This window comes from Falco cherrug, chromosome 2 (genome assembly GCF_023634085.1).
Source record: "Falco cherrug isolate bFalChe1 chromosome 2, bFalChe1.pri, whole genome shotgun sequence".
Lineage (NCBI taxonomy): Eukaryota > Metazoa > Chordata > Aves > Falconiformes > Falconidae > Falco > Falco cherrug.
The window spans coordinates 27000189-27023637 of NC_073698.1; the positions used below are offsets into that span (position 1 = coordinate 27000189).

A 23449-nucleotide genomic window follows, 5' to 3' on the forward strand; every position below is an offset into this window, starting at 1 on the left:
TGGGAGGTGTGCGGCTGTAATTGTAGCCTGGTGATGTTCCAGCAGTGGCAGGAAGAATGAGCCTTTCTATTTTTACAGAAATCCCACAGCAGCCTTTGCATTGCCTCTGCGCATAGGACACTTTGGATGATGTATGAATTGTTTATTAACTAGATCAATGGTTGCATGTTTGATTCATGATGAGTAGCGTGCAGGTACAGACCAATGAGTATACGGAATCTCAGCAAGTGTTTGTGTATCATAAATACTTCCTAAAGTATTGTAACATTTTCAAGATGATCTTAAAGCAAATTCTGGCAATTAAGACCTTTTTTTGTCAAAGGTCTCCTCAGTTGCACAAAATCCTAGGAACTGCTTTCACGTGACATTTCTACTGCTGTTTTCAGTAAATATAGCATATGACCACAGGTAGTGCTTTGGCATGTTCATGTCTGAGTATGGTAGGTACCTGAACCCAGTGCTTAGGCTTCCACAAAGAAACACTGTTCTAAAGACAATGCTGCTGCTATTTTATTTCTTTGTCAGATTACTGATTTTTTTTTTCATGTAAGTAAACATGCACTTCAAAGTGTCTAGACAATTACTGTTCTTTCTTAGAAACCAAAGCATTGTATCTGGCACCTATTTGTAACACTAGGGCTATACAGTTTGGCTGAAGTTACCCTTGTAATTTCATGGCTGACTATTTAAGAACACAAAACTGTAGTATAGACTTCACATATAGCGGAGAGAAATTGCATAGTATAGCAGAGAGAAAATATCTGAGGACTTCCTCCTGCACTGTTGTATTCTGTATCTTAAAGTAATTGGTGACAAATTACAAATGGGATTTTGAGGGGGTTTTTTCAGTTGCACTGAATATACCAAGAGAGCAGTGTTTATGTATACAAATGAATTTCCACATTCACAAGACTATCAGAATATAATGTTTCGATGTTCAGGCTTTATAATCTGTTTTCACTGATTTATGTTGAGTACAAGTTCCAATCACCTTTATTTCTTCTTCTAGAAGTCGAACGGAGCCAGTGAGTGGAACATAAAAAGCAGTATGTAAAAACACAATCTCAAACTTTTTTCTGCACGCTGCACCCAATTCTAAGCAATGTAGCCTTGTATTAATTCTCCAAACATTGACAACGTATTTTCCAGTAAAACATAGTATACGTTATAAATCCAATGTATTTGATTCAGCATAGTCGAAACTGAGCAATGCTATCATTTGCACGGTTCTAATGAGAACATTGATATTTGTGCCTAGTAACACATTGCATTTCATACTAAATATGCTAGAATATTTCCTGTATGACTGTGTGCTGTACAGATAATGTATGATCATTTTTAGATCATGTAGGTTCAAGGTTTGCACCACTGAACTTGGTGCCGTTCTTTATTATACCACCACACTATACCAACACTTTCACTTTACTTGTGCCCCCTTTAGAAAAGGGGCAGCATTTTTCTTCACGTTTGAAAACACTGTCATTCTGCTGCTAGAACATGAGTAACTCACTCGAGGAAATACTGACTGGTAATGGCCTAGATCTCCATTTGCCACTTGGGTCAAATGCTATGCGTAATGACAAATTTCAAAATAGTCCTTACAGTACAAAAATTACTTTGTGGTGGTTTTGGTTTTCATCTTTAAGTATAACTGCTTTTTCTTCATTAGAATGGGGTGAGGCATTACATTAACCCTAGATCACTGGATCTGATCACTTGATAAGCTGTTAGGATAACTTAATCTAGAAATTAATGAACTTGAGGTCTGTGTTCTGTGAAGGATACAGCCTCTGATTCTCATGGAATGGTATACAATCAATTTAAAACGGAAAACATTTTGTAAGTCTAAATTGGCCCTCTGTAATTCTATCACTGGGTAGTTCAAATTCCTTTTTGGACATGAATGCCTCTCACTGCGAGCCTGAGTTAAACTGGCCCAGTGACCCTAGTAGTTAATGTAATGTGTTTATGTAAAACACGTTTATAGCATTTGAACTAATTCAGATTGGGTTTTATTTCTGTAAAAGAGTTCCTTTTATCTTTTCTTATTAGCATGTGTATAAACACAAATCACATGTTCATAAATAAAGTTAGCAGTCTTTTAGCCTCAAGTGTTCTGTGGCATGTCTGTATTACATTTCTAAGATGCATCTTATCATAAGCTAACACAGCTGCCTCAAAAAAAAAAAAAGAAAAAAGGAAAAGAAGGAGAAAGGAGAAAGGAGAAAGGAGAAAGGAGAAAGGAGAAATTAAAAAGAAAAGGAAAAAGGAAAAGGAAAAGAGAAAGAGAAAGAAAGAGAGAAAGAGAGAAAGAGAAAGCGAAAAAGAAAGAAAAAGAAAAAGAAAAAGAAAAATCCTGGAGTGGGAGGGAAGACAGTGTTGGTTATAACTAAGTAAATGAAAGACAAAGAAAAAACTACACTGTGTTCATAAATGATACCTGTATGCATTTAGAAAATCATGCGATATTAACTGATTAATTTACAAACTACCCTGAAAATAAGTTTCCTATAGTGACACTTCCTTCTCAAATAAACTGAAATGTATTTTTTACATCCTTTTTAGCTGAAAATTGACAGCTTCCTTAACCTTCTGTTTTTTAAGCAGTTGTAAGCATTGACAAGGGTCCCTCTCAAATATATTCTGAGTAACAAGTTGATCTCAGGAGGGTTTGGTTATTTTAGTTTCTTCCCATTAACCACATAGGCACTCTTAAGCTGTCATAGGTTTGGACTTTGTTTTGAACAAATACAAATTACACTGGCTTAGAAATGGCCCTTTCAGAGACACTCAGAGGATATAGTGCAGGCTTTCAGACAACAGTAAACTATTGCCATGGTTTGATTGTAGAACTTGAATATGTGTTTAATTTTTCTAAACAGATTGATGACACTTCTGTACCTGTTCTCTGGCCCAGCTTATTGAGGTATATTTAGATGTACTTTTTTGTCAAATACTTTTTTTAAAAAAGGGGTTGCTTTGTGTTTTTAAACCTTATGCTGTGATCTATAGCTGGATAACTGCTGTAATGTGAACAAAACTTTAATTTAATTTTTAATAATTTAAAGTATTTAACTTTAAAATGTGTGTATATTTTGATACTACCCTGTAAATTGTAGTTCCTAGTTCAGGAAGATAGAAGGGGAGGACCATATCAGCCTCAGTGTAATGTTGCAGTATTACCCAACTTCAAGACAAAAAGAACTGTTTACAGACGCTTCAGAAGCTGTTTACCATTTTTCATATGTTTCATTAATTTTGCATTGGGAACTAACACAATTTTTACAGAAGAATTTAATTGGCTGCAAATTAGAGACATCTCATGGCCATTTGCAACAGTCAGAATAGAAGTGTTTCTGGAACATTGATGTTTTGTATGACGATTGTATGGCTATTTTTGAATTTCTAGTCATTATAGTTACAGATCCACAATTTGAATAGTGCACTACTTCATAAATTGTGGTATATAGACAGTGGACAACACAGCCTAATTTGTTTGAACACAGACTGTGAAAATTGTGTAAACGTACCTAATTGCTTATAGGAATATATGAATGTGTATGTGTGGCACATTAGGAGACATGACCTGAAAGTGCTGTAATGCCATGTTTGCCACTTGCATTTTTTGCTCAACAATGTGTAACTTTGTCTGGGAAAGCACTAGTGATTGCACTTGGTGAAACAATGTACTGCTAGCCAATGAAATTACTAGTCTTTGACGTTACAAAGATTAGAGAAGGCAGGGCCTAATGCAGAGGAGCTAGTTCATTCTTCTGAAAATAAAGGACAAAGCTCATTTCCAAGAAAAAGAAACCTCTTCCCACTGGGAACTTCTTCCCTCACTCATGGCAGAAATATAATGGTGTAATTTCAGGGGGATTACTTTGGAAAGTAGCTACTGAAGGAAATTGGTCTCCCTTAGTGCTGCCCCTAAACGTGTTCTTGGTTCTGTAAAGTCATGTGAAGTTTACTCTAACATGTGAAAAACTGTCCACTGGTGTCCAAGCCCACTTAAACTTTTGATAAAATTCAAGTATTTCAAAAAATGGAGGTACATAAAGCAGCTCAAAACTTACTCTAATCTCTTTAGTACAGACTGGCACAGGAGGTAATGTGTAGTCATAAACCAAAACTTTTTACTATCTATTAAATGCCATATTTGAATTTTGGTCTATTCCTAGAGATGTTTTGTGGCATTTGGATGTGTTTTGCAAACCATTTGGGTTCAAACAAATTAGTTAATAACCTGTAAAATTCTCTGCAAATATTAATGGAAGTTGTTTCATAGATGTCAATCTAGATCATGCTACCATTGAGAAAAGAGCTGTATATGAAACAACAATTTAGTAGAATGTGGAAACTAGTTGGTTGCTTTTGTGAATGAATGCATGTAAAAACAAAAACATGAATGGTTGATCTGAATGATAGGTTCTTGAAGGTCTAAATAATTTACAGTCACTCCCTTCAACCCTGCTTGTATCTGGACTAGTGTGGAATAAATACATTTGAAGAAGTACTACTTAAAAAAACATCAGCTGGCTTCCATAATTTGAAGATCTAGTTCTGCATAAGGTTTATATTACAATTTATATGTTAAAAGGACACTGTCAACTGGAAAAAGTTTAGTTAAATCACTTAATATGAAAGTTAATGAGGAGAAACTATGCGGTTTGGTCTGCCTACAGCACATAATGGTCAAATGTCTACTGAAAAAGACTCTTTTGTCTTGCTGAGGGATTATAAAAAGCTTGATCTTTTTTTTCTTTTTTGCTTCTGTGTCTGAAGCTGAATTTCAGCAAGCAAACCCAACTGCCTTGACTTTCAAGTTGTGTGTCCTTTTAATGCTGCTAAATGTAAATAATGCTACTTGCACACATCTTTCTCAAATGCACAGTGGCTAGCTTCTTCAGATAGTCTGGAGCTTAAAGACCAGCTTAAAAAAAACACTGGCTAGTATACTTTTTTCTACACATAGCTTCAACCCACTTGGAAGACAACTGGATTAGTTACACAACTCCTTACCCGAGGTAACTTACCTGAGTCTCCTTGTAGCCTAATGTGTGTGCAAAATACTAATTACCTGTTAAACAGACTGCCAATCTGGCTGAAGCCAATGCTTCCAAAGCAGATAAAAAGCTATGATGATACAGTCTTGCCATGAATACAATCTAGTCAAGTAAGTGTCAGATATGTTCTTTGGAGGTTATGGAAATATTGTAGAGATTTATTTTTTTAAAAAAAACAGAAAGAAGGTATGCATGTGTCTCTCCTTTTTTTCTCCCCCAAAAAACTTCTAGTTACGCAAAGAAACCCTCGGGTCCACCTCTACCATCATACACCTGCTTTCATTGTGGAAAACCTGGCCACTATAGAAAGAACTGTCCAACAAAAACTAAGATTGTACAGGGGTTCTAGTGTTACCAAGCTTTTAAGGTTTTTTTTCACCTTGACAATTACATAAATACATGAACACTCATAGTAAGAATTATTTCTCTTGGGGTGAAATACGGAACTTACGTGGCAATGTTGCAAAGCCTTTCAAAATTCAAGGGAGACCTGGAATAACAGATGTGTAATTTTTTTTCTAGGTCATACTCACCAAATATGTCCATAGATCTTTCTCAGTGAACCTTCACACGTATTTTCATCTATTTCAGTAGTACCATGTTGCAGTAGTACCCAACCTAACCAGCTGCAACAAGACTTTTTTACCATCCCATACCAGGCTAACTTCAATAAGCAGTTTCTGTGCCTTTCCCCAGCATGGCCACCAATCCCCCACAAGATTTCAAAATTTAATGTAATGTTTGTGCTGTTTCTTCATCCTTTTCAGGCCAGTCCACCCTGCTTCTTGCCTCTGCTGCGTTTGAAATCTTCCTTCTCCAGGGTCCTCTTCCAGCCAGCCTCTCCTCATCCAGGCCCCCTTCTTTTCTCCCAGGGCCTCTCCTTGTCTCTCCTACATCCAGGACACTTTCTTCCCTCTGCTTCTTCTGGGTCTCTCTTCATCCATTGCTCCTCTTCATATGCTCCTTCTTTTTCATACCCCTTAGAGCTATTTAACTACTTAGGAGGAACCAGCCACAGCTGCACCTTATCTACATCAGCCAACCCACCGCCCCAAAGCCAGCCCACAGCTGTATATTATCAATGTTAATTAACCTGCCTTTATTCCTCTATAATTCCTCTAAAGTACTGAATTTTTTTCTGGTTCTAACTCTTTTTAATGACAGTTCAAAGCCTTTAAAATTTCATATAAAAACAAGATGCTTCTGTTGACCACATCTATTGAATATTTGTGAGTTTTAATTACAGAAGCCTCTGGTTGATTATTCATGCTGTTTAACATCAATCACTGAAGGTATATACATGAGGTATGAATTCAACCTTCATATATAAATGGTGAATATAAGTTTCCCCAGGGACTGCTTCAGAATGCTGAATTAAGCTCTCACTCAGAAATTTGCTTTGGAGAGGGAGAGAGTTTGTGTCTCTTCTCTGAGTGGACAGTGAACTAAGGGATATTTCACTTTAAGGATACTGAAGTTATGCCAAAGAATGTCAACTGAGTTCAAAACACTGCTCAAGCCTTTGGTACAGCCTGGCTACATTCATTGAGGAAAGTGGATATTTCAGTCAAGCAACCTTTCACTAGGTAAAAGGAGAGGATTAAAGGCTTTCACTGCTTAGAATAATCACTGAAATGTCATTTTAAGTGTGGGACTTGAGATATGTCTGCACTTCCTTTCCTAACAGGACAAAAATTTTGAGTCTGTTCCCAGAATTAAAAGGAGCACAGGAATTCCAAGGAGTTTCATGATGCAGGTGAAAGATCACAATGCAAAGGGTGTTATGATGACAAAGACTGGGAAATATGCAATACCAACTATTAATGCCTAAGTATGGAATTAATTGGACTGACCAAAAAGTGAATTAGAGAAACCATGCACAAACGTCTGAGTGGCAATGCAGCCAAGCTGGCCAGCCTCTGTAACTGCAGAGGAGGAAGCACTGTCATTGTATCTTAACTTCAAAATCTGTGATACTTTCTAATACTAAAATAGGGTGATCCTACTGTTCATGCCCCTAGAAGCTGGGTAACTTTAAGGTATGCTAAGAATCTGTGCTTCTGCAAGACATTTCAGTAGTGTTTACCGTTGGAGTCATTCTCTGAAAGCTCATTTTGCTTCTGGTTTACGTTTCAAAGGCTTCTTGCAAAATTTAACAAATAGCTGTTATACTGAGATTTCCTCCCCCTCTGACTTTTAGCAAATCTCATGTGTGAAACAGACTGAAGTATTCCTGTTGCTATAAACTAAGAAAATACTACTGTGTGCTGACAAGAGTGGCTGTTTTAGAATGCACTTGGTAGCACTTCTATTTTTCTGTCATAGATCTCCTTTTGTAGAAGTTTTAACATAGACTTCTTTCATTTATAAAATTTAATTACTCAGAGACTAACTTTAACCCGAACCAGCAATTTACATTTACCCTCTGGCAAAGGAGAGGTGGGATGCACTTCACTGCTTTCTACCTGTCAAGCAATGATTCTTTCAGTCTGATCTAATTTCATAGTTGATGCAATGATTAAGGAAGTTCCATAGAAAGAAAATTGTTGTTGCTCCTCCCTGCCTACCCTCCCCGCCCCCCCCACCCCCCGCCCTTTCTGGTATTGTGGCTAGGCTAATGTGGAATAAGAAGACTTCCATTTATTAGCTTCCTTTGATAAAATCCAAAGGCGGGAAAAGTTTTCCTTTACCCATCTTTTACTTTTTTCTTTTACCTTCCTGCCCTGCCCTCCCCACCTATGGCCGCCCCTCCCGCCCCCCGGCTCGAGGGAAGCTTATGCTAGAGGGAAGAAGGAAAAGCCTCCCTTTTTATCAGAGGAGCTCCCCTCCTCCTCAGATGGTCCTATTCCAGATGAGTTATTATGTCTCATTTGTAAAGATACAATAACAGATGCAGTTGTTATTCCCAGCTGTGGAATGAGTTATTGTGATGAATGTAAGTGCTACTCCCATGTTTGTTAACCTAAAACATCACAATGCATTTAGTTTGTCCACAGCCCCTTCTCTCACGCAAAACTATATAGCCAATGCTGGTGACTGACTGTGGCCTGCCACAAATGGATAGTTAGGTATTTAATCCACATTCTTTGCCAAGGGAGAGTTGGTTAAAACCTTCAAAACTCAAACCCACTCATGGCTTTTTGAGATGTGTTTTATTCATTAATCTTGATGTCGGTGCCTTCTCACCGTACTAGATAGTGGAAAGACCACTAGTCAAAATATCATGACACAGCCTACTTGACATCTTCAAATGTTACAACAATGAAATACCAAAACTGTACAGCTATTTGTTGCATACTAGACATTTTTTACACTATTGAACATTTATATCTTCATGTTCTCCATTCAAGACCACATTCACCCATTAATCATCTACGTATTTGTATAATTGATAAGAACCCTCAAAATTTCCTTAGTTTGGCTAAAACCTATTTTGATGCTTCTAATTACACAGAAGTACTAGAAGAGCATTACTGGAATCTGAGGAACATATATGCCCATTGTGTCATCAGACAGATGTTTCTCCTGATGCCTTAATTGCCAACAACTTCCTATGCTGGGTAACATGATGACATTTTTGTAAACTCTAAGAAAAGTCTATTTGTAAACAGCTGGAAGAGAAGAGTATATTAATTTTCATCTCCTTAAACAAGGTTAAATTACATAAGGCTACATTTACTTTTCAAATGCATTATCTGTTGTTACAGAATCTGCAACTCTTTAGGGACAACCTAGCAAATTCAGGTCATGCTTTTGTTTAACACGATTGCCTGTCTTTCAAATTCAGTGTTAACACTGAAGTACTTTAACTACAGATACTCTGAGTTACCAATCTTTAATATCAGTGTTTCATGTGACATGTTCATATCTCTGTATGCTGATTTATTTTAGGCTTGATAGCATTTACAGGAACACACAAGTCATTTTATCCTGTAGAGACTTTTGTTCATCTATCTACTAAAGTGTCAGATGACCTTTTTGTAAGTGTTCTTCTGCCTCTAGGCTGAGAACAACTTCATCAATGGAACTGGCTACACAAAAGGGCTCAGTAATTAGATTCATCAGCAGCTGTCACCACCGCCAACTCCACCACCACTCGTGACTGTAACACCTCCTGCTGCTCTGGTGACTGCCACTGAACTTTCTAAATCTTCCTCTCTGTTAATCAGCAGTGTGTTGGAAAAGAAGGCAAGTTTTATTTCAATATATGCTGTTGAAATACTGTATTTATTAGAGCTTATTTTCCAACTGTTTGCATTTACTCACAAGGGCTGTCTGGTTCCTGTACTAAGACAACAAGCATTACCATGTCTTCTGGGCCGCCAAGAAGGAACAATACCCACAACTGGAAAGTGACTGTAACTTTAGAATTTCTTTTAAAAAAATTATCTTCAGATGAGCTGAATGGGATTGCTTTCTTTTTCCTCTCCCCATTCCAAAAGGTCATCCGATGAAAACCAGTACAATTCACTCAGCAGGTGGCAGACCAGGCTGAGAATTGTATTTCACAGAAAATCAGTCTATGATGACTTGTAACCTGTTAAACCAGTCTGTAACATGTACTTAATTTCTACAACAGCTGATTTATAATTAAGTATGCACAGATAGTTGCAGAGAATACAAGTGGTAACTAATTTTTCAGTAGCTCTAATTGGATTGGTTTTAACAAAGAAGATCTGTGCTTGCGGTAAAATTACTTCAAATAAAACTCTAGTACGTGACTGAGGAACTGTAAGCACCTATCAAAATTAAACATAATTACAGAATGAGGTGGAAAACCACCCTTTAGATAACTGGCTGGACAGGACCGAAGAAATTCATTTCCCAATAGAAATCAGCCTCCAACATTCTATTTTCAGTGGCTTAGCTGATAGTGATTGAGCAAATTCTTGGAAAAGTCAACGCTGTTATTCTATGCCAGTTTTGAATTTCTGCAATTTAGTCATCTCAAATAGCCAAGCTGCTTTCTCCCAGCTGGAGAGAGAGAGGAGGCTGTTTTCTTTGTTAATGCCGTGCCAATATAGTCCTTCCTTTTGGTACATATTTATTATAGATAGATTGTAAGGGTTTATAAAAATGTATATAATGTTAATATAAATGTAAAAATTTATCTTAAAGGTAAATCAAAACAAAAAAACCCAGTATTCATCCCACAGATTATCTAAAAATCTCAAATTCAGTAAGCAAGGAAAGAACAATTCAGAGACAAGACCAGGCCAATTAGGTCACTACGAGGTAACAAATCAGGAAACATACATGGAAGAAAAGAAGCTTGAGAGAAGACCAGCTAATATCTGTGCAGTACTTTGAAGCTCAGAATTGCAAAGTATTAAGTGTATCAAGAAGTGGCAGAGGAGCAGTGGGCACTTGGCACCTGAGAGATGGGAGTCTCTTAAGCATAGGCAGCCTCCACCCACAGTTGCAAAACTGAGTATAAGGCGAGAAGACTGAGGGAACTGCTTGGGGTGAGGATGTGGAAGGCAAGTATGATAATCAAGAAATGAGGGTAGTCTCAAATAAACAGAAAGCAGGGAGAAAAATGCTTAAGTTGAGAACAGGAAGTGCTCACCACCAAGTTCCTGCTTCATTCATTTTCCTCTTTAAAATCAATGCAGAGCATAAAAGGGACACAGGGGTTTGCGTTTCTTTAGAAGTTCAAATTGAGGACATCCGCATAGCAAAGGTACCTAAAGGACTCAGACCCCAGCACTACCATTGTAACAGCAGTCTTTGTGCATATGCCTCCACCTCCCTTGTATCTTCCATCACCCCATGCACTTTCTCTTCCACTGGCGGTACCACCGCCACCATTTCCTCCTCAGTTTCCACTTGGTCAGCCTCCATCTGCTGGGTATACCTTCCCCTGTTCCAGGATACACCCCAGCTCCTGCAAACATGTCATCAGTCAACAGCACTACCAACAGCACATTCAAATACCATCCCAACAACAGCAGCACTTTCTTTATAGAATCACAGAATCATTTAGGTTGGAAAAGACCTTTAAGATCATTGAGTCCAACTGTTAACCTAAAACTACGAAGTCCACTACTAAAGCAGGTCCTTAAGTCCACCTCTACATTTATTTCAATACCTCCAGGGATGGTGAAACAACCACCTCCCCAGGCAGCCTGTTCCAGTGCTTGACCAACCTTTCGGTGAAGAAATTTTCCCTAATATCCAATCTAAACCTCCCCTGGCACAACTTGAGGCTGTTTCATCCCTGTTACTTGTTACCTGGAAAAAGAGACCAACACCCACCTCATTACAATCTCCTATCAGGTAGTTTTAGGGAGCAATGAGGTCTCCCCTCAGCCTCCTCCTCTCCAGACTAACCAGCCCCAGTTCCCTCAGCCGCTCCTCATCAGACTTGTGCTCCAGACCCTTCACCAGCTCCGCTGCCCGTCTCTGGACACGCTCCAGCACCTCAGTGTCTGTCTTGTAGAGAGAGGCCCAAACCTGAACACAGGGTTCGAGGTACGGCCTCACCAGTGCCCAGTGCAGGGGGATGATCACTTCCCTGGCCCTGCTGGCCACACTGTTTTGAATAGAAGCCAGGATGCTGTTGGCCTCCCTTATGCAGGGAGGAATTTTACGGAGAATGGAGACTTAAAAAGGAATACGTATTTGGCTCAATGAAATTGCGTTGTTTTTCATTGTTGTATTCTGATAGCATATCAGACTGCAGTCACACTAAAGTACATCCGACATAAGCAAAAACGACAAAGAGTTTTATCCAACAGACTATTTCATTGCATATGGTAAACATGCAAAACTAAACCAAGACACATGGAATTCTATAACATTCTCCAAAACTTGTAGGAATTCTAAACTGATTTTGGTTAACTAGGATGTTCACCTTTTGCACTGCATGCAGTACACATTTTTGCATCTTGGCCATGTTTTGTTTCTTGGTGTCTTTTTGGAATAAAGGTCAAGCTATAATTGTAGTAACAGTCAAACTGATTTTAACAGCGAAAAGAAGTCCAAACTCTATGAGTTTATGAATGATTCTCCTACAGGATTGATGGCATATAGGAAGATTCAAAAGGAGCACAGGTATTCATTTTCCAGGTAAATGTTTTACATAATCCTAATGAGAAGGAGATTGTCTAGAACAATCAGAAAGAGTTCCAATCCACCTCTCTCTGTCATTAGATGGACTGGATGATTCAAGGGATCAGCAGCGACAGGAGTTTCATATGTAGGTCACTAGCTCGAAAATGGCAGGGATTACAGTTGACTGATATTTATAATTGGGTAGTGGTTGTTAAAGAACAGGTGCCTTTTTTACTAAAGCTTCTCTGTAATGACATCCTTCACCTCCTGACAGCCATGAGCAGGCTAGAAACTGCATAGGTGTAGTTTCTGCATCTCCCTAGTCTGATTGTAACTATTACCTACCTCAAAGCACTTTGTAGGAGATATGTGAGAGACACTGCCTTAATTTTCTCTTCTGTCTATCTCATGTGGATACATAAAGAGATTTTAACCTGGACTGCAGACTGGTTAAATTTTTCTTACAAATCAAAAGATCAGACTTGTGTAAGGAAATCTCAAATAGGAGGAGAAATGAGCATATGTGGAATAAATTGTGAAGAAAAAACTCAGGGTAGCTGATGTCTTCTATCCTCAAAAAAGCCCATGGGCAGGAGTCTGAATAGCTCTCTTAGTAATGCTGTCAGTATCTTTCCTAGAGCAATGGCATTCATTACTGGAGGCTGAGTTTAGCGGCTTTTAGATATGATTTTTCTTGAAATGTGGTCACTATCCTTAGTTAGAGCTACAGGTATGTGCAAAATTTTGCTACAATGTTTGGCTAGAAGCCAGTCCTGCATGTAAGAATGCAAAACAAGTATTTTGCACCCTGTGCAAATTGCCAAATATGCAGTCAAGTTAAATTGACTAAGCTGGCATTTTAAAATGGAGCTTTACTGTCTTCAGGCTAAACCGTGTTTTCTTGATGCTTGATACTGTGCTGTAGCTACTAAGGCTTGCTCTTTTTGCATCTTACTGCAACAAGTATTTGCACTGCACGTAGCTGCTGAGCAGTGAAAAATGTGCACGTTCACGTACCAGTAGAGGCCAGTATACACCACCTTAAATCCATCCATAACTAAGTAGTTCATGTGATAGAAGTGAGTGGAAACATTTACCCTTCCTGTATGTTTTTACACTTACAAAGCAGCAGCTGTTCTGGCTTATAAGCAGAAAATTTACATGTTACCATGCTCTTCAATTTGCAGTAGCAGTATGTCAGCAGCTGAAAGAAGCTCTGACATAAGCATATGGAGAGGAATAAAAAAAAAAAAAAAAAAGTGAGAAAAAAATTGGTGTGAGTGGCTGTTTTAAATTAACTTCATTCATTTATTTTGTGTTGTGGGTCTGGGTGGGGTTTTTTCATTGTTTTTTTAAGGTCCAAGTCTCCCTACAGTGCTTCATCTTGGTCTGGAAGTTTGTATCCCTATTCCAAGCCAAGATCAGGTTCTTCCCCCTCTTGCTCCTGCTCTCAATCATTTAGTTGTGCCCACTCTCACTCCTACTCATGATTGCCGCCATATCAAAGAAGAGGCAATGGGAAGAGTCGTAACTATCGTCGTAGGTCAAGGTCACATAGTTATCCCCATTTAAGGCCAAGGTCACCCTCATACAGAAGATAACCATGCAACACCAAAGTCTCCAGTATTGAGGCCACTCTCCCACTAAACAGACTACACCTTAAGGGGAAGGACAACAGGAGTGTTTCAACAGATACAGAGAAGTTCCACCATATGATATGAAAGCTTACTACGGCAGACGAAACCAAGAGAGCCCATTACAGCAGAAGATGTTGAAATGGGCTCATGCTCCCAAGCAGAGATGGGGATAAAACTTTGGTTGTGTATACCTCTCTATAACTGCTTGCTTACATGTTGAAACAAGAATGTATATCTAATTTATCCACAATTGGTAGAAGTAGGACGTGAAGCCATTACCAGATCAGACAGTCCCCAGTCTGGTAAGAATCTTGTGTCTTTGTTAATTAAATGTAGAGTTGGAACATAATTGATTCTTCATCATCTTAGCTAGTGGACTCGTCTTTTCTCTTGTCTGTTCCTATTTGAAAAAATACTGAAGATTTAGAATTGAAACAAAAGCTGTTTTATGAAGCATTACAAAAGACAGTGCTGTGTATCTCACCCATTATGACTATACGCTTTTTTCCTCTTAGCACTAGTTCTACAGGAGGAAGCCCCATTAGAAAGAGTGGAGAAAATCCAGATACAAAAGGAACTGTCATTATGAACATGGAGGAGTATAACGAGGATATAACAGCACTTGCTGAAAATGTCATTATGATGATCTAGGTCCCTCAGTCAAAGTGGAATAAAGGTGACTTTGAGTCTGAAGAGGAAGATATTAAACCTACCTAGGTGCCCACAGACGTAGGAAAACCTGCTAGCATAATAAAAAAATGTGAGTGCTAAGCTGCCAAACCCTGTGCAACACAATGAAAAAGAAATAGAGCCTTTGGAGGGAACACAGGTCTGCGAGGCACACAGCAGGCAGAGGTGAGGACTTTCAGCCCAAAGACAAAGCAGGGGGTAAGGCTGGCTAATGTCCTAGTCTGGGTGTTTTCATGTAGATGTGCCTGTGTTTTGCATCCAGCTTGCACGACCAGTCTGTTCTGGATTTTCTTGTTACTACTAGTCAGCATTTCTTAAGACCCATCCCACTTTTACCACCACTTTCTAGTGTGCCAGTGAACTGCTTTCCATTGTGCCCTGTCCTTGTAGTTCTGACTGTCCCCGTAGACCCTGGCCTTCCTGCGTGTCTAACCCTGCCTCCTAACGACCTGGCCGCCAGCACAGGAAGGATGCTGGGGCTGCTGCTGCTGCTGCTGCTGCTGTGCTCACTGCCATCAATTATTCAGGGCCAAGAGGCAGAGCGAGGAGGCTGGTGCTGCAGCAGGAGGTGAAACTGTTGCATAATTCATTAATGGAGCATAGTTTTTGTCTCTGTTTCCTTCTCTGCAACTCCCTCTCCCTATGTTTCAATGCTTTCCTGTGTTTCTTGTATCCCGTTGCATTTTAATTTCTCTTTCTATGTTTCTCTCTCTCTGGTGCCCTGGTCTTATTTTTTAATGCCTCCCTCTGTCCTGTACTCCATCACTTCTAAAATTTTCTTTATTTTCTTCTTTCCATCTCTCTGTTCCCATTTTTTAATTATCTCCTGTGTTTCTCATACCCCATCACTTTCAAAATTTTCTTAGTATGGTTCTTCCTATCCACCCCAGCATCCTAGTTTTTTTAATATTCCTGTGTTTCTTGTACCCGATCAGTGTTTAAATGTTCTTTCTACATTGTCCTCTATCTCCCTGTCTTTATGCTTTACTTCTTATTTATATTTCTTGTACTCAGTTGCTTTTTAAAATTCCTTCTATGTCCCCCTCTATCCAGCTCCCTTTCTTGATTTTTTAAAAGTTCTTCCCTATATTTCTTGTACCCATCACTATTTAATTTCTCTTTCAACATTTCCCTTTATCTGCCTCCCTTTCCCTGAATTCTAATTCCTTATTTTTTTCCATATACACTGTCACTTTTTAAATTCTCTTTCAATGCTTCCTTTTGTTCTCATCCATGTTCCTGCATTTTCATTCTTTCCTATGTTTCTTGCAGATTGTCCCTTTAAAAAATTTCTGTGTCTGCCTCTGATTCCCTGTCCCTGTTTTCTAATCCCTCCCTGTCCTGTACCCAGTTGCTTTAAAAATTTTATTTCTATGTCTCTATTTATTTAGTTTCCTGTCTTTTTTTTAATTTTTTCCTTTCCATAGTACACTTTGTCAATTTTAAATTTAGTTTCTATGGCTACTTTTATGCAGTTCACTGTCTTTATTTTCTAATTGTCTCCTGTCTGTCCTATGCCCTGTCACTTCTTCCAATGTCTACTTTTATCCAAGCCCTGAATCAGCATTTTTAATTCTTTCCTGTGACATGCACCCCGTCACTTTTAAAATTAATTTTGTGTGTCTTTTTTCCCCTATTCTTATTTTTTATTTATTCTTGTCTTTTTCCTTAAAGCCATCACATTTTAAACTATGTTGAAGTTTATCCACTTTGCTGTCCCTATTTTTTATGTTTTCCTTCTATCCTGTGCCTTGTTGCCTTTTAAATTTTCTTTCTATGTCTACTTTAACCTATTCACTGTCTTTCTTTTTTAAGTTATTGCTGTCTGACATGTAGGACATTGCCTTTTAAATTTTCTTTCTATGGCTAGTTAATTAGCTTTCACTGTTCTTTAATTCTTTCATCTGTCATGTACCCCATCACTTTTGAAATTTCTTTTCTATGTGTACTTCAACCTATTAACTGTCTTTATTTTAAATTTTATCCTGTCTCTCTGTGCTGGTTTTGGCTGGGGTAGAGTTAATTTTCTTCATAGTAGTTAGTATGGGGCTATGTTTTGGATTTGTGCTGGAAACAGCATTGGTAATTCAGGGTTGTTTAGTTATTGCTGAGCAGCGCTTACACAGAGTCATGTCCTTTTCTGCTTCTCACACCACCCAACCAGTGAGCGGGCTGGGGGTGCACCAGAAGTTGAGAGGGGACACAGCTGGGACAGCTAGCCCCAACTGACCAAAGGATATTCCATACCACATGATATCATGTCCAGAATATAAAACTGGGGGAAGAAGAAGGATGGGGCAGACATCATCAATAATTTTAAAATTAGGTTTTGTGTTTCTTTAGCCCCCTGGCTTTTTACATTTTCCTTCTACTTACATGTCTTAGTTCACTGCCATTACTTAATTTTATTTTCCTTAATCCCTGTTGTTCTAAAAATTTTCTGTTTGCTTTTATTCCATTCACTCTTTTTTGCTGTCTTTATTTTTTTTCTCTTTCCTTATGGCACTCACTTTTTAGTTTTCTTTCTACATCTCCATTTTAGTTCGCCGTCCCTATTTTTTTTCCATTTATTTCCCCAATTTGCATTGCTTTTAAATTTTTGTACTTTTATGGTGTTTGCTCTCTGTATTTCACTGTCATTTCTTTTAAATATCTCTTGTCTTTCCTTAGTGTCTTCGCTTTTTAAACTTTCTTTCTACGTCTGTTTTAGTTTGCTTTCCCTATTTTTTAGTTTTTCCCTTTATTTCCCTCATCCCTTTTGCTTTTTCAAATGGTTTTTCTATGCCTACTTTTATTCCCTTCACTGTCTTTTAAAATATTATTTCTTCTCTTTCCTTGGCACCCTCGCTTATTAGTTTTTCTTTCTATGTTTCTGTTTTAATTCATTGTCCCTATTTTTCACGTTATTTCCCTAATCCCCCTTGCTTTTTAAGTTTTCTACTTTTATCTATTCGCCATCTTTATTTCAATGTCTTTGTTGCTTGTCACTTTTAAAATGTTCTGTATCTACTTTTATCCCATTTGATGCCTTTAGTTTTGAATTATTTCTTGTTCTTCTGTCTCCGTTCTAGTTTGCCATCCCTATTTTTTGATCTTTTCATCTTTTAATCCTGTGGCTTTTAAAATTTCGTTTCTCTGCCTATTTTTATCTACTTTGACATCCCTATTTTAATTTTTTTCCTGTCTGTCTCATACCTCATTGCTTTTTAAATTTTCTTTCCATCACCAGTTTTATCAATGGGCCTCTTCTCATTTTTTAATTCTTTCCTGCCTGTCATTTAACACATCACTTAGACTTACTTTTTATGTCTGCTTTTATCCAGTTCACTGTCTTCACTTACTGTTTCTTGCATTTCCTTAGCACCTGTTGTGGTTTAACCCCAGCCAGCATGCCGGGAATTGTAGTCCACCACGGGACAGCACTGGAAAGGGACTGCACCAGGCAGAAGAGAGGGGACTCTCTGCACCCCAGGAAGGCTGTACCCTGTTGTTGTGCCTGATTTAATTTTTGAAATACGTTGCTCAAAACAAAATCTACTGTCTACTGTTGCCATATTATAGAAATTGTATCACCTTGCTGGAAGAATCACACTGCTATCTTTCCAAGAATCACACTGCTATCTTTCCAGAGAGCTTCATACAACCATAGAATTATTTAGGTCAGAAAAGACCTTACCATTAACCCAGCACTGCCAAGTCAGTCCACCATTAAACCACAGCCCTAAGTGCCACATCTATAGGTCTTTTAAATACCTCCAAGGATGGGGACTCAGCCACTTTCCTGGGCAGCCTGTTCCAATGCTTGACAACCCTTTCAGTGAATAATTTTTTCCTGTGCAATATGCATAAGAAATATATATTCCTATTCATACCCAACTGCAAGCTGAAAGCTGAATATCATAGCGTGCTTTTGATTAACATACACACACACACAATTTTATATATACCCACTCTCAGCATTTTTACTTTGAGCAAATGTGGATTGATGACTGGCTGCAAAGCTCTTTGTTTTTCTACACCCACTCACCACATCTGCTCTTTATTCTCATCTGTGGAGAAGCTAAATATTCCCACCTACTCCCTCGAGCAACTCTCCAAAACATAAAAAGGATTTGGATAAACCTATATGCTTAAACAGCACAAAATAATCTGTGTATTTATTTTTTTTTCGTAGTGTTTTATCTCCTAAAAATTTAAATAAAACTGGAGCAGCTCTGCATTCTCCAAGAGTATCTGTAAATATACACTGACTTTTCCGATATCTTCAGTGAAAAAAAAACCAACATAAAAGATATCTATTTTCTTCCCCTCTTTCCAACTCCTGAAAATCAAAACAAGGAAAATGAAATATTTCACTAAATCCCTAAGGACTTTTTTTTCTCCCCTCTGGACAGACCATAGTCTTTAGGACAGTACTAAAACTGGCAAGAATGTTTACTACCTGAAAGCCATGTATCAGATCAGAAAGAGCAGTTATTCACACCCTGCTTACAACAGATAATCATTCCTACTAATAGGCCATGAAGCTTCTTCCAGGCTCAGTAAACTCCCATTAATCTTCAGAATCTGAAGCACAAAAAAGTCAGATGGAAACATTTCTGTAAGCATAAGCAACTGGAATAAAAATCATCACAGGCCTGCCTTATAATGTCCATTATTCCTACTTATGTGACAAGGCATTATCACATCTTTATCTACCTTCCCTATTTACAGAGTGAGTAAGACGCAAGGTGCAAAAAATTCCAGCAGACAACAGACTTAAGAAAAAATCAGTACTGAATATAAAATTGTTTTCACTTTATTTACAACTTTAGAAGAGTAGACGGCCAAAATATTTGCTGGTTTTATCTTGCCATTTTCTCCTCAAAATCGCAGAAAAATGTTTTATGCTTTGTTGAAATGCAGGTCATGAAATACGAATGTATTAAGGAATAACATTTTCAAAATGAAAACAGATACTTCCTTCAGTGTTGCAAAGATTCACTGTACAATGAGGAATTCCTGTAACTCTATTATGCAAAACGTTACTGCAACTATTCACCTATGTTACCACAGCTGATACAAAACTGGGAGTAGTGACTGATACACCAGAGCACTGTGCTGCCATTCTGAGGGGCCTCAACAGGCTGCAGAAGTAGGCAGAGAGGAATCGTATGAAATTCAGTTCACCAAGGGGAAATGCAGAAGAAATAACCCCAGGCACCAGCATATGCTGGGGCCCACTGGCTGGGAAGCAGCTTGGCAGCAAATGACCTTGGGGTCCTGGTGCGCGACAAGATGACCACAAGCCAGCTATGCACTCTTGCTGCAAAGGCAGCCAATGGCCCCCTGGACTCCCCATTAGGAAGAATGTGGCCAGCAGGTTGAGGGAAGTAATATGTCCCTTTTCCTTAGCACTGGTGAGACATATCTGAAGTGCTGGGTCCAGTTTTGGACTCACCAGTATAAGAAAGATATGGACTTCCTGAACCAAGTCCAGCACAGGGCTATGAAGATTGATTAAGGGACTGGAGCATCTGACAGATGAAAAGAGGCTGAGAAAGCTGGGACTGTTCAGCCTGGAGAAGAGAAGGACCCCAGCAATGTGTATAAATACATGATAGGAGTGAATGAAGAAGAGGGAGCCAGCCTCTTCTCGGTAGTGCCCAGTGACAGGACAAGGGGCAATGGGCACAAATAGAAACACATGGAATTCCATCTGAACGCAAGAAAGCACTTTTTTTTTACTGTGACAGTGGTCAAACACTAAGTGAGTCCATGATTTTGTGATCAAGGTTTAAGATTTTTCATTTATTCACAGAACTAGCCCAGCTACTCCTTCTCATATGCCTTACTGCAGATTCAATCACACAACCTTCACTCCGTTAAAATTTTCACTGCTTGGTTCTCCCCAACATTCAGGTCTTACGTACCTCCTAAATAATGATTTTACTCTATAAATTTATAAGTAACTGCATTATCTGAAACAATAAAAAAGGAAGCAGGACTGATTGTTGTGGTTTCTAGACCAAGGCTGCTGGTATTTTTTTATCATGAGAAAACAAAAGATTATACAAGTTCTTCAATTACAGTGTTATTTATTGCTAAGCAACTAAATGTCATAGTACTCACCACAGGCATTTGATCAAAGGTGCGAACAATGGACAGTTTATCTACAAGTAAGCAGAAAATTTGATCCATTGATATAATTTCAACATATAATCACTAATTATATCAAAAGCCAGTTATGAATACGCGTTTCTACCTGCTGGATTTCCACGAATAAGCTCCATCTTGTCCTGAAGAATATTTATTTGCCTTTCTAGCTGTTTGTTCAATTCTACTTGTGTCTCGTATCTGGTTTTCCATTCATTACCTTAAAACAAATACAGGATTATTCTATCTTCCACATTATTTCATGCTGTTTAAAGTAAAACTTAGCATTTTTTCAAACTGTTCCCACTTTTTTTCTGGAGACTGAGAAAGTCTCAAATTAGTAATCCTCATAATGAGGATCTTTGCATACAAAAGAGCTCGAAAATATAAATCAAGGGATTTTTTCACAGGGCTTACTGTGGCCAGAATATTAACCAACTCTATGAATTCATGTTATTCATAGTTTCATTAATAATTAATGAAGAAAGCAAACATGGCAGCATGTAGCATTCCTTAAGTTCACATTTGCAACATCACACCTCTAATAGCCATGTCTGAAAAGGGAAAACTTGTATTTCTAAATAAAAATATGTATCTCTGTAGGGCCTTCACAAAATAATTAATATTTTTGTGTTTCCTAATCAATTAGCAAGACTGTTGTAATTCACTTACCTTCATCTTCAACACAGCAAAGTCTTTTTTCCAGCTCTCTTACAGTGTTTCCTAGTTCAAATATTGAGATTTCAAGGATTTCCCTGTGGTATTTAGAGAAGTCTATAAATTCACTATTGCATTAATCTTATTATTAAAATTACAAAGAATAAAGCAAATATATTTTCAGCTGAAGCATCTATTAGTCATTCCTATGCAATTACATCATCTTGCCCATGCTTTTTTAATGTATTTTTCTCTACAGATACTACAGTGCCTTAAAAACAATGGAAGCATTTCTATGTCATTAATAAAATTACTTCCATAAAAAACAAGACCAGTATTTCTTAAATTAAAAAATGTCTAGCAGACCATCAGAATTAAACAAATGTAGAAAAGACCCTGGCCTTAATTTTTCATTTAAAGAAGATGCCCAAGGAATATGTTTTTTGAAATGGGAATATGCCTGAGAGATGTGCTGTTTGAAATTCTAATTAATTCTTCATTTTGACTCACTAGTCAATGATTGTCATTTTCTAAATTGTACCCATAACAAAAACAATCAAAGCATACCATGTATTATGACTACCAGAAAATAAAGCCAGTGATTACATTGAATTTAACACAAAAAAAACCCAAAACCAGGAGCTAAAGCCATCATGTCTTTCAGTATCTTAACCTTGTGGGAAAATATATTTCTGGCAATTGATTACTTCTGATGGGGCAGCCAGACAGCTGGCAAGTACTATGGAAACTGAGCTCTTTCTGCCTTGGAAGGTATGACCAGCAGCAGAAACTAGCAGAGGACTTTGGTGAGAGTACAACCCACCTGCATGTAACAGACAACATGCTGAATGACTCTCATCCTTTAAGATGTTACTTCAGTGTGCTACAATGAATCATAACCATCTCAATCACAGCAAAAGAAAATTACTGCTAACTAAATTATCGGCCATATTTATGCCAACAGCCTGGTTCTTTTTGGAGATGTCTATGGATAAATTCTCCTGCCTATGAGTTCTCAAGAAGTCAGCCCACACCAGTGTAGGTTGTAAGAAAAACACACCACACCACAACGCAAAAGCAGTTTGTGATTTTGTCCTTTAAAGTTGTTTGGAAAGTCAAGGTTTAAAAAAAAACAACCAATGGTTCTTGGGTGCCTCCATTTTTCAGTGCCCAAACTGAGATACTTCAAAAGAACTGAGACCGAAACTCTTCAAATAAAGCCCTTTGGAAAACGCTTTATAATACCAACATGACTATAGATGCCTTTTAAATCTCACCCGAGTTCATTAAAACAAGCAAGAGAGAAAATAGTGTTGTCCTATTTTTTGGTGTGTTTTATTATTTTAAAGGGGAGCTTCCATGTCAACACGGATCTTCTCTTTCTGAACATGTTCATAATGAGAAATGCTCTTAAGGAAATAGTTAATTGGCCTATGAGACATCAATGCTCTGATGATAGAGCTGATTAAGAAATGGTACCACCTGTTGCACTCCTCATGCTCACATTCAGTTGGTGACTTTCTTTTCTATAGTGTGAAACATCAGATTTCAACTGAAAGCTGCAGAAGCAAACCAACCCATCTTAAGAAACAGAAGAGGTATGCCTGGAATAAGGAAAGCTGAAGAGCTGAAATAGCAAAGAAATATAAAGAAGAGTAATTTCAGTGCAAGAAACACACTGGAGAACAGCAGGAGATGTCTGAATGGCAGGGGAGAGCTGGGTCTTCCCCTCCCTCCTTGCTCCATTGCTCTTTTTGTCTCTGCCAATGTTAAATCAGAGACAGGGGGACAAAGGCAAAGAAATAATGAAAGTATTGGTAACTTGCTGGAGACAAAATGGTTGTGGTGAAAGCCCCAGCAAAAGTTAGACTTGAAACATATAGGTCAAAAAGCTTAGATGCAGGAATACCAAAGGAAATTTGATTTCTGCTGCCTGTTTGCTTCCACTCCAAATGAAATATGCAGATGGCTAGGAAGAAGAAAGACAAAATCTTACTACATTGCTGGTATCATTCCAACACAAATAGATAAAGTTTCTGTAAATCAGATTTCTATCAACCTCTCAGTGCCTGGAAAAGACGAAATGATGACGACAGTGAGTGCTAAAATGGGATTTTTGGAAGGAAGTAACACTGAAAATTAGACACAGTCAAAGCTGTAACTAAAGCTGAGCTATCAAAATGAAATTGCTTTCCTTTCTAAAGAAAT

At 38.1% G+C, this 23449-nt stretch overlaps 1 protein-coding gene across 2 annotated transcripts in view; it reads right to left on the reverse strand.

Moving 5' to 3' along the window:
* Positions 1-23449, reverse strand: part of CCDC169 (coiled-coil domain containing 169) — a 51319-nt gene that overhangs the window by 23575 nt on the left and 4295 nt on the right. Inside the window, exons 2-4 of one of the 2 annotated variants that reach the window (XM_055703123.1) lie at positions 21257-21339; positions 20694-20804; positions 20561-20601 (exon numbers count right to left, since the gene is read on the reverse strand). In XM_055703123.1, coding sequence (XP_055559098.1) covers positions 20561-20601; positions 20694-20804; positions 21257-21339 — 235 coding nt within the window. The remainder of the gene's footprint in view (positions 1-20560; positions 20602-20693; positions 20805-21256; positions 21340-23449) is intronic. The other variant, XM_055703124.1, reaches the window with a different exon arrangement.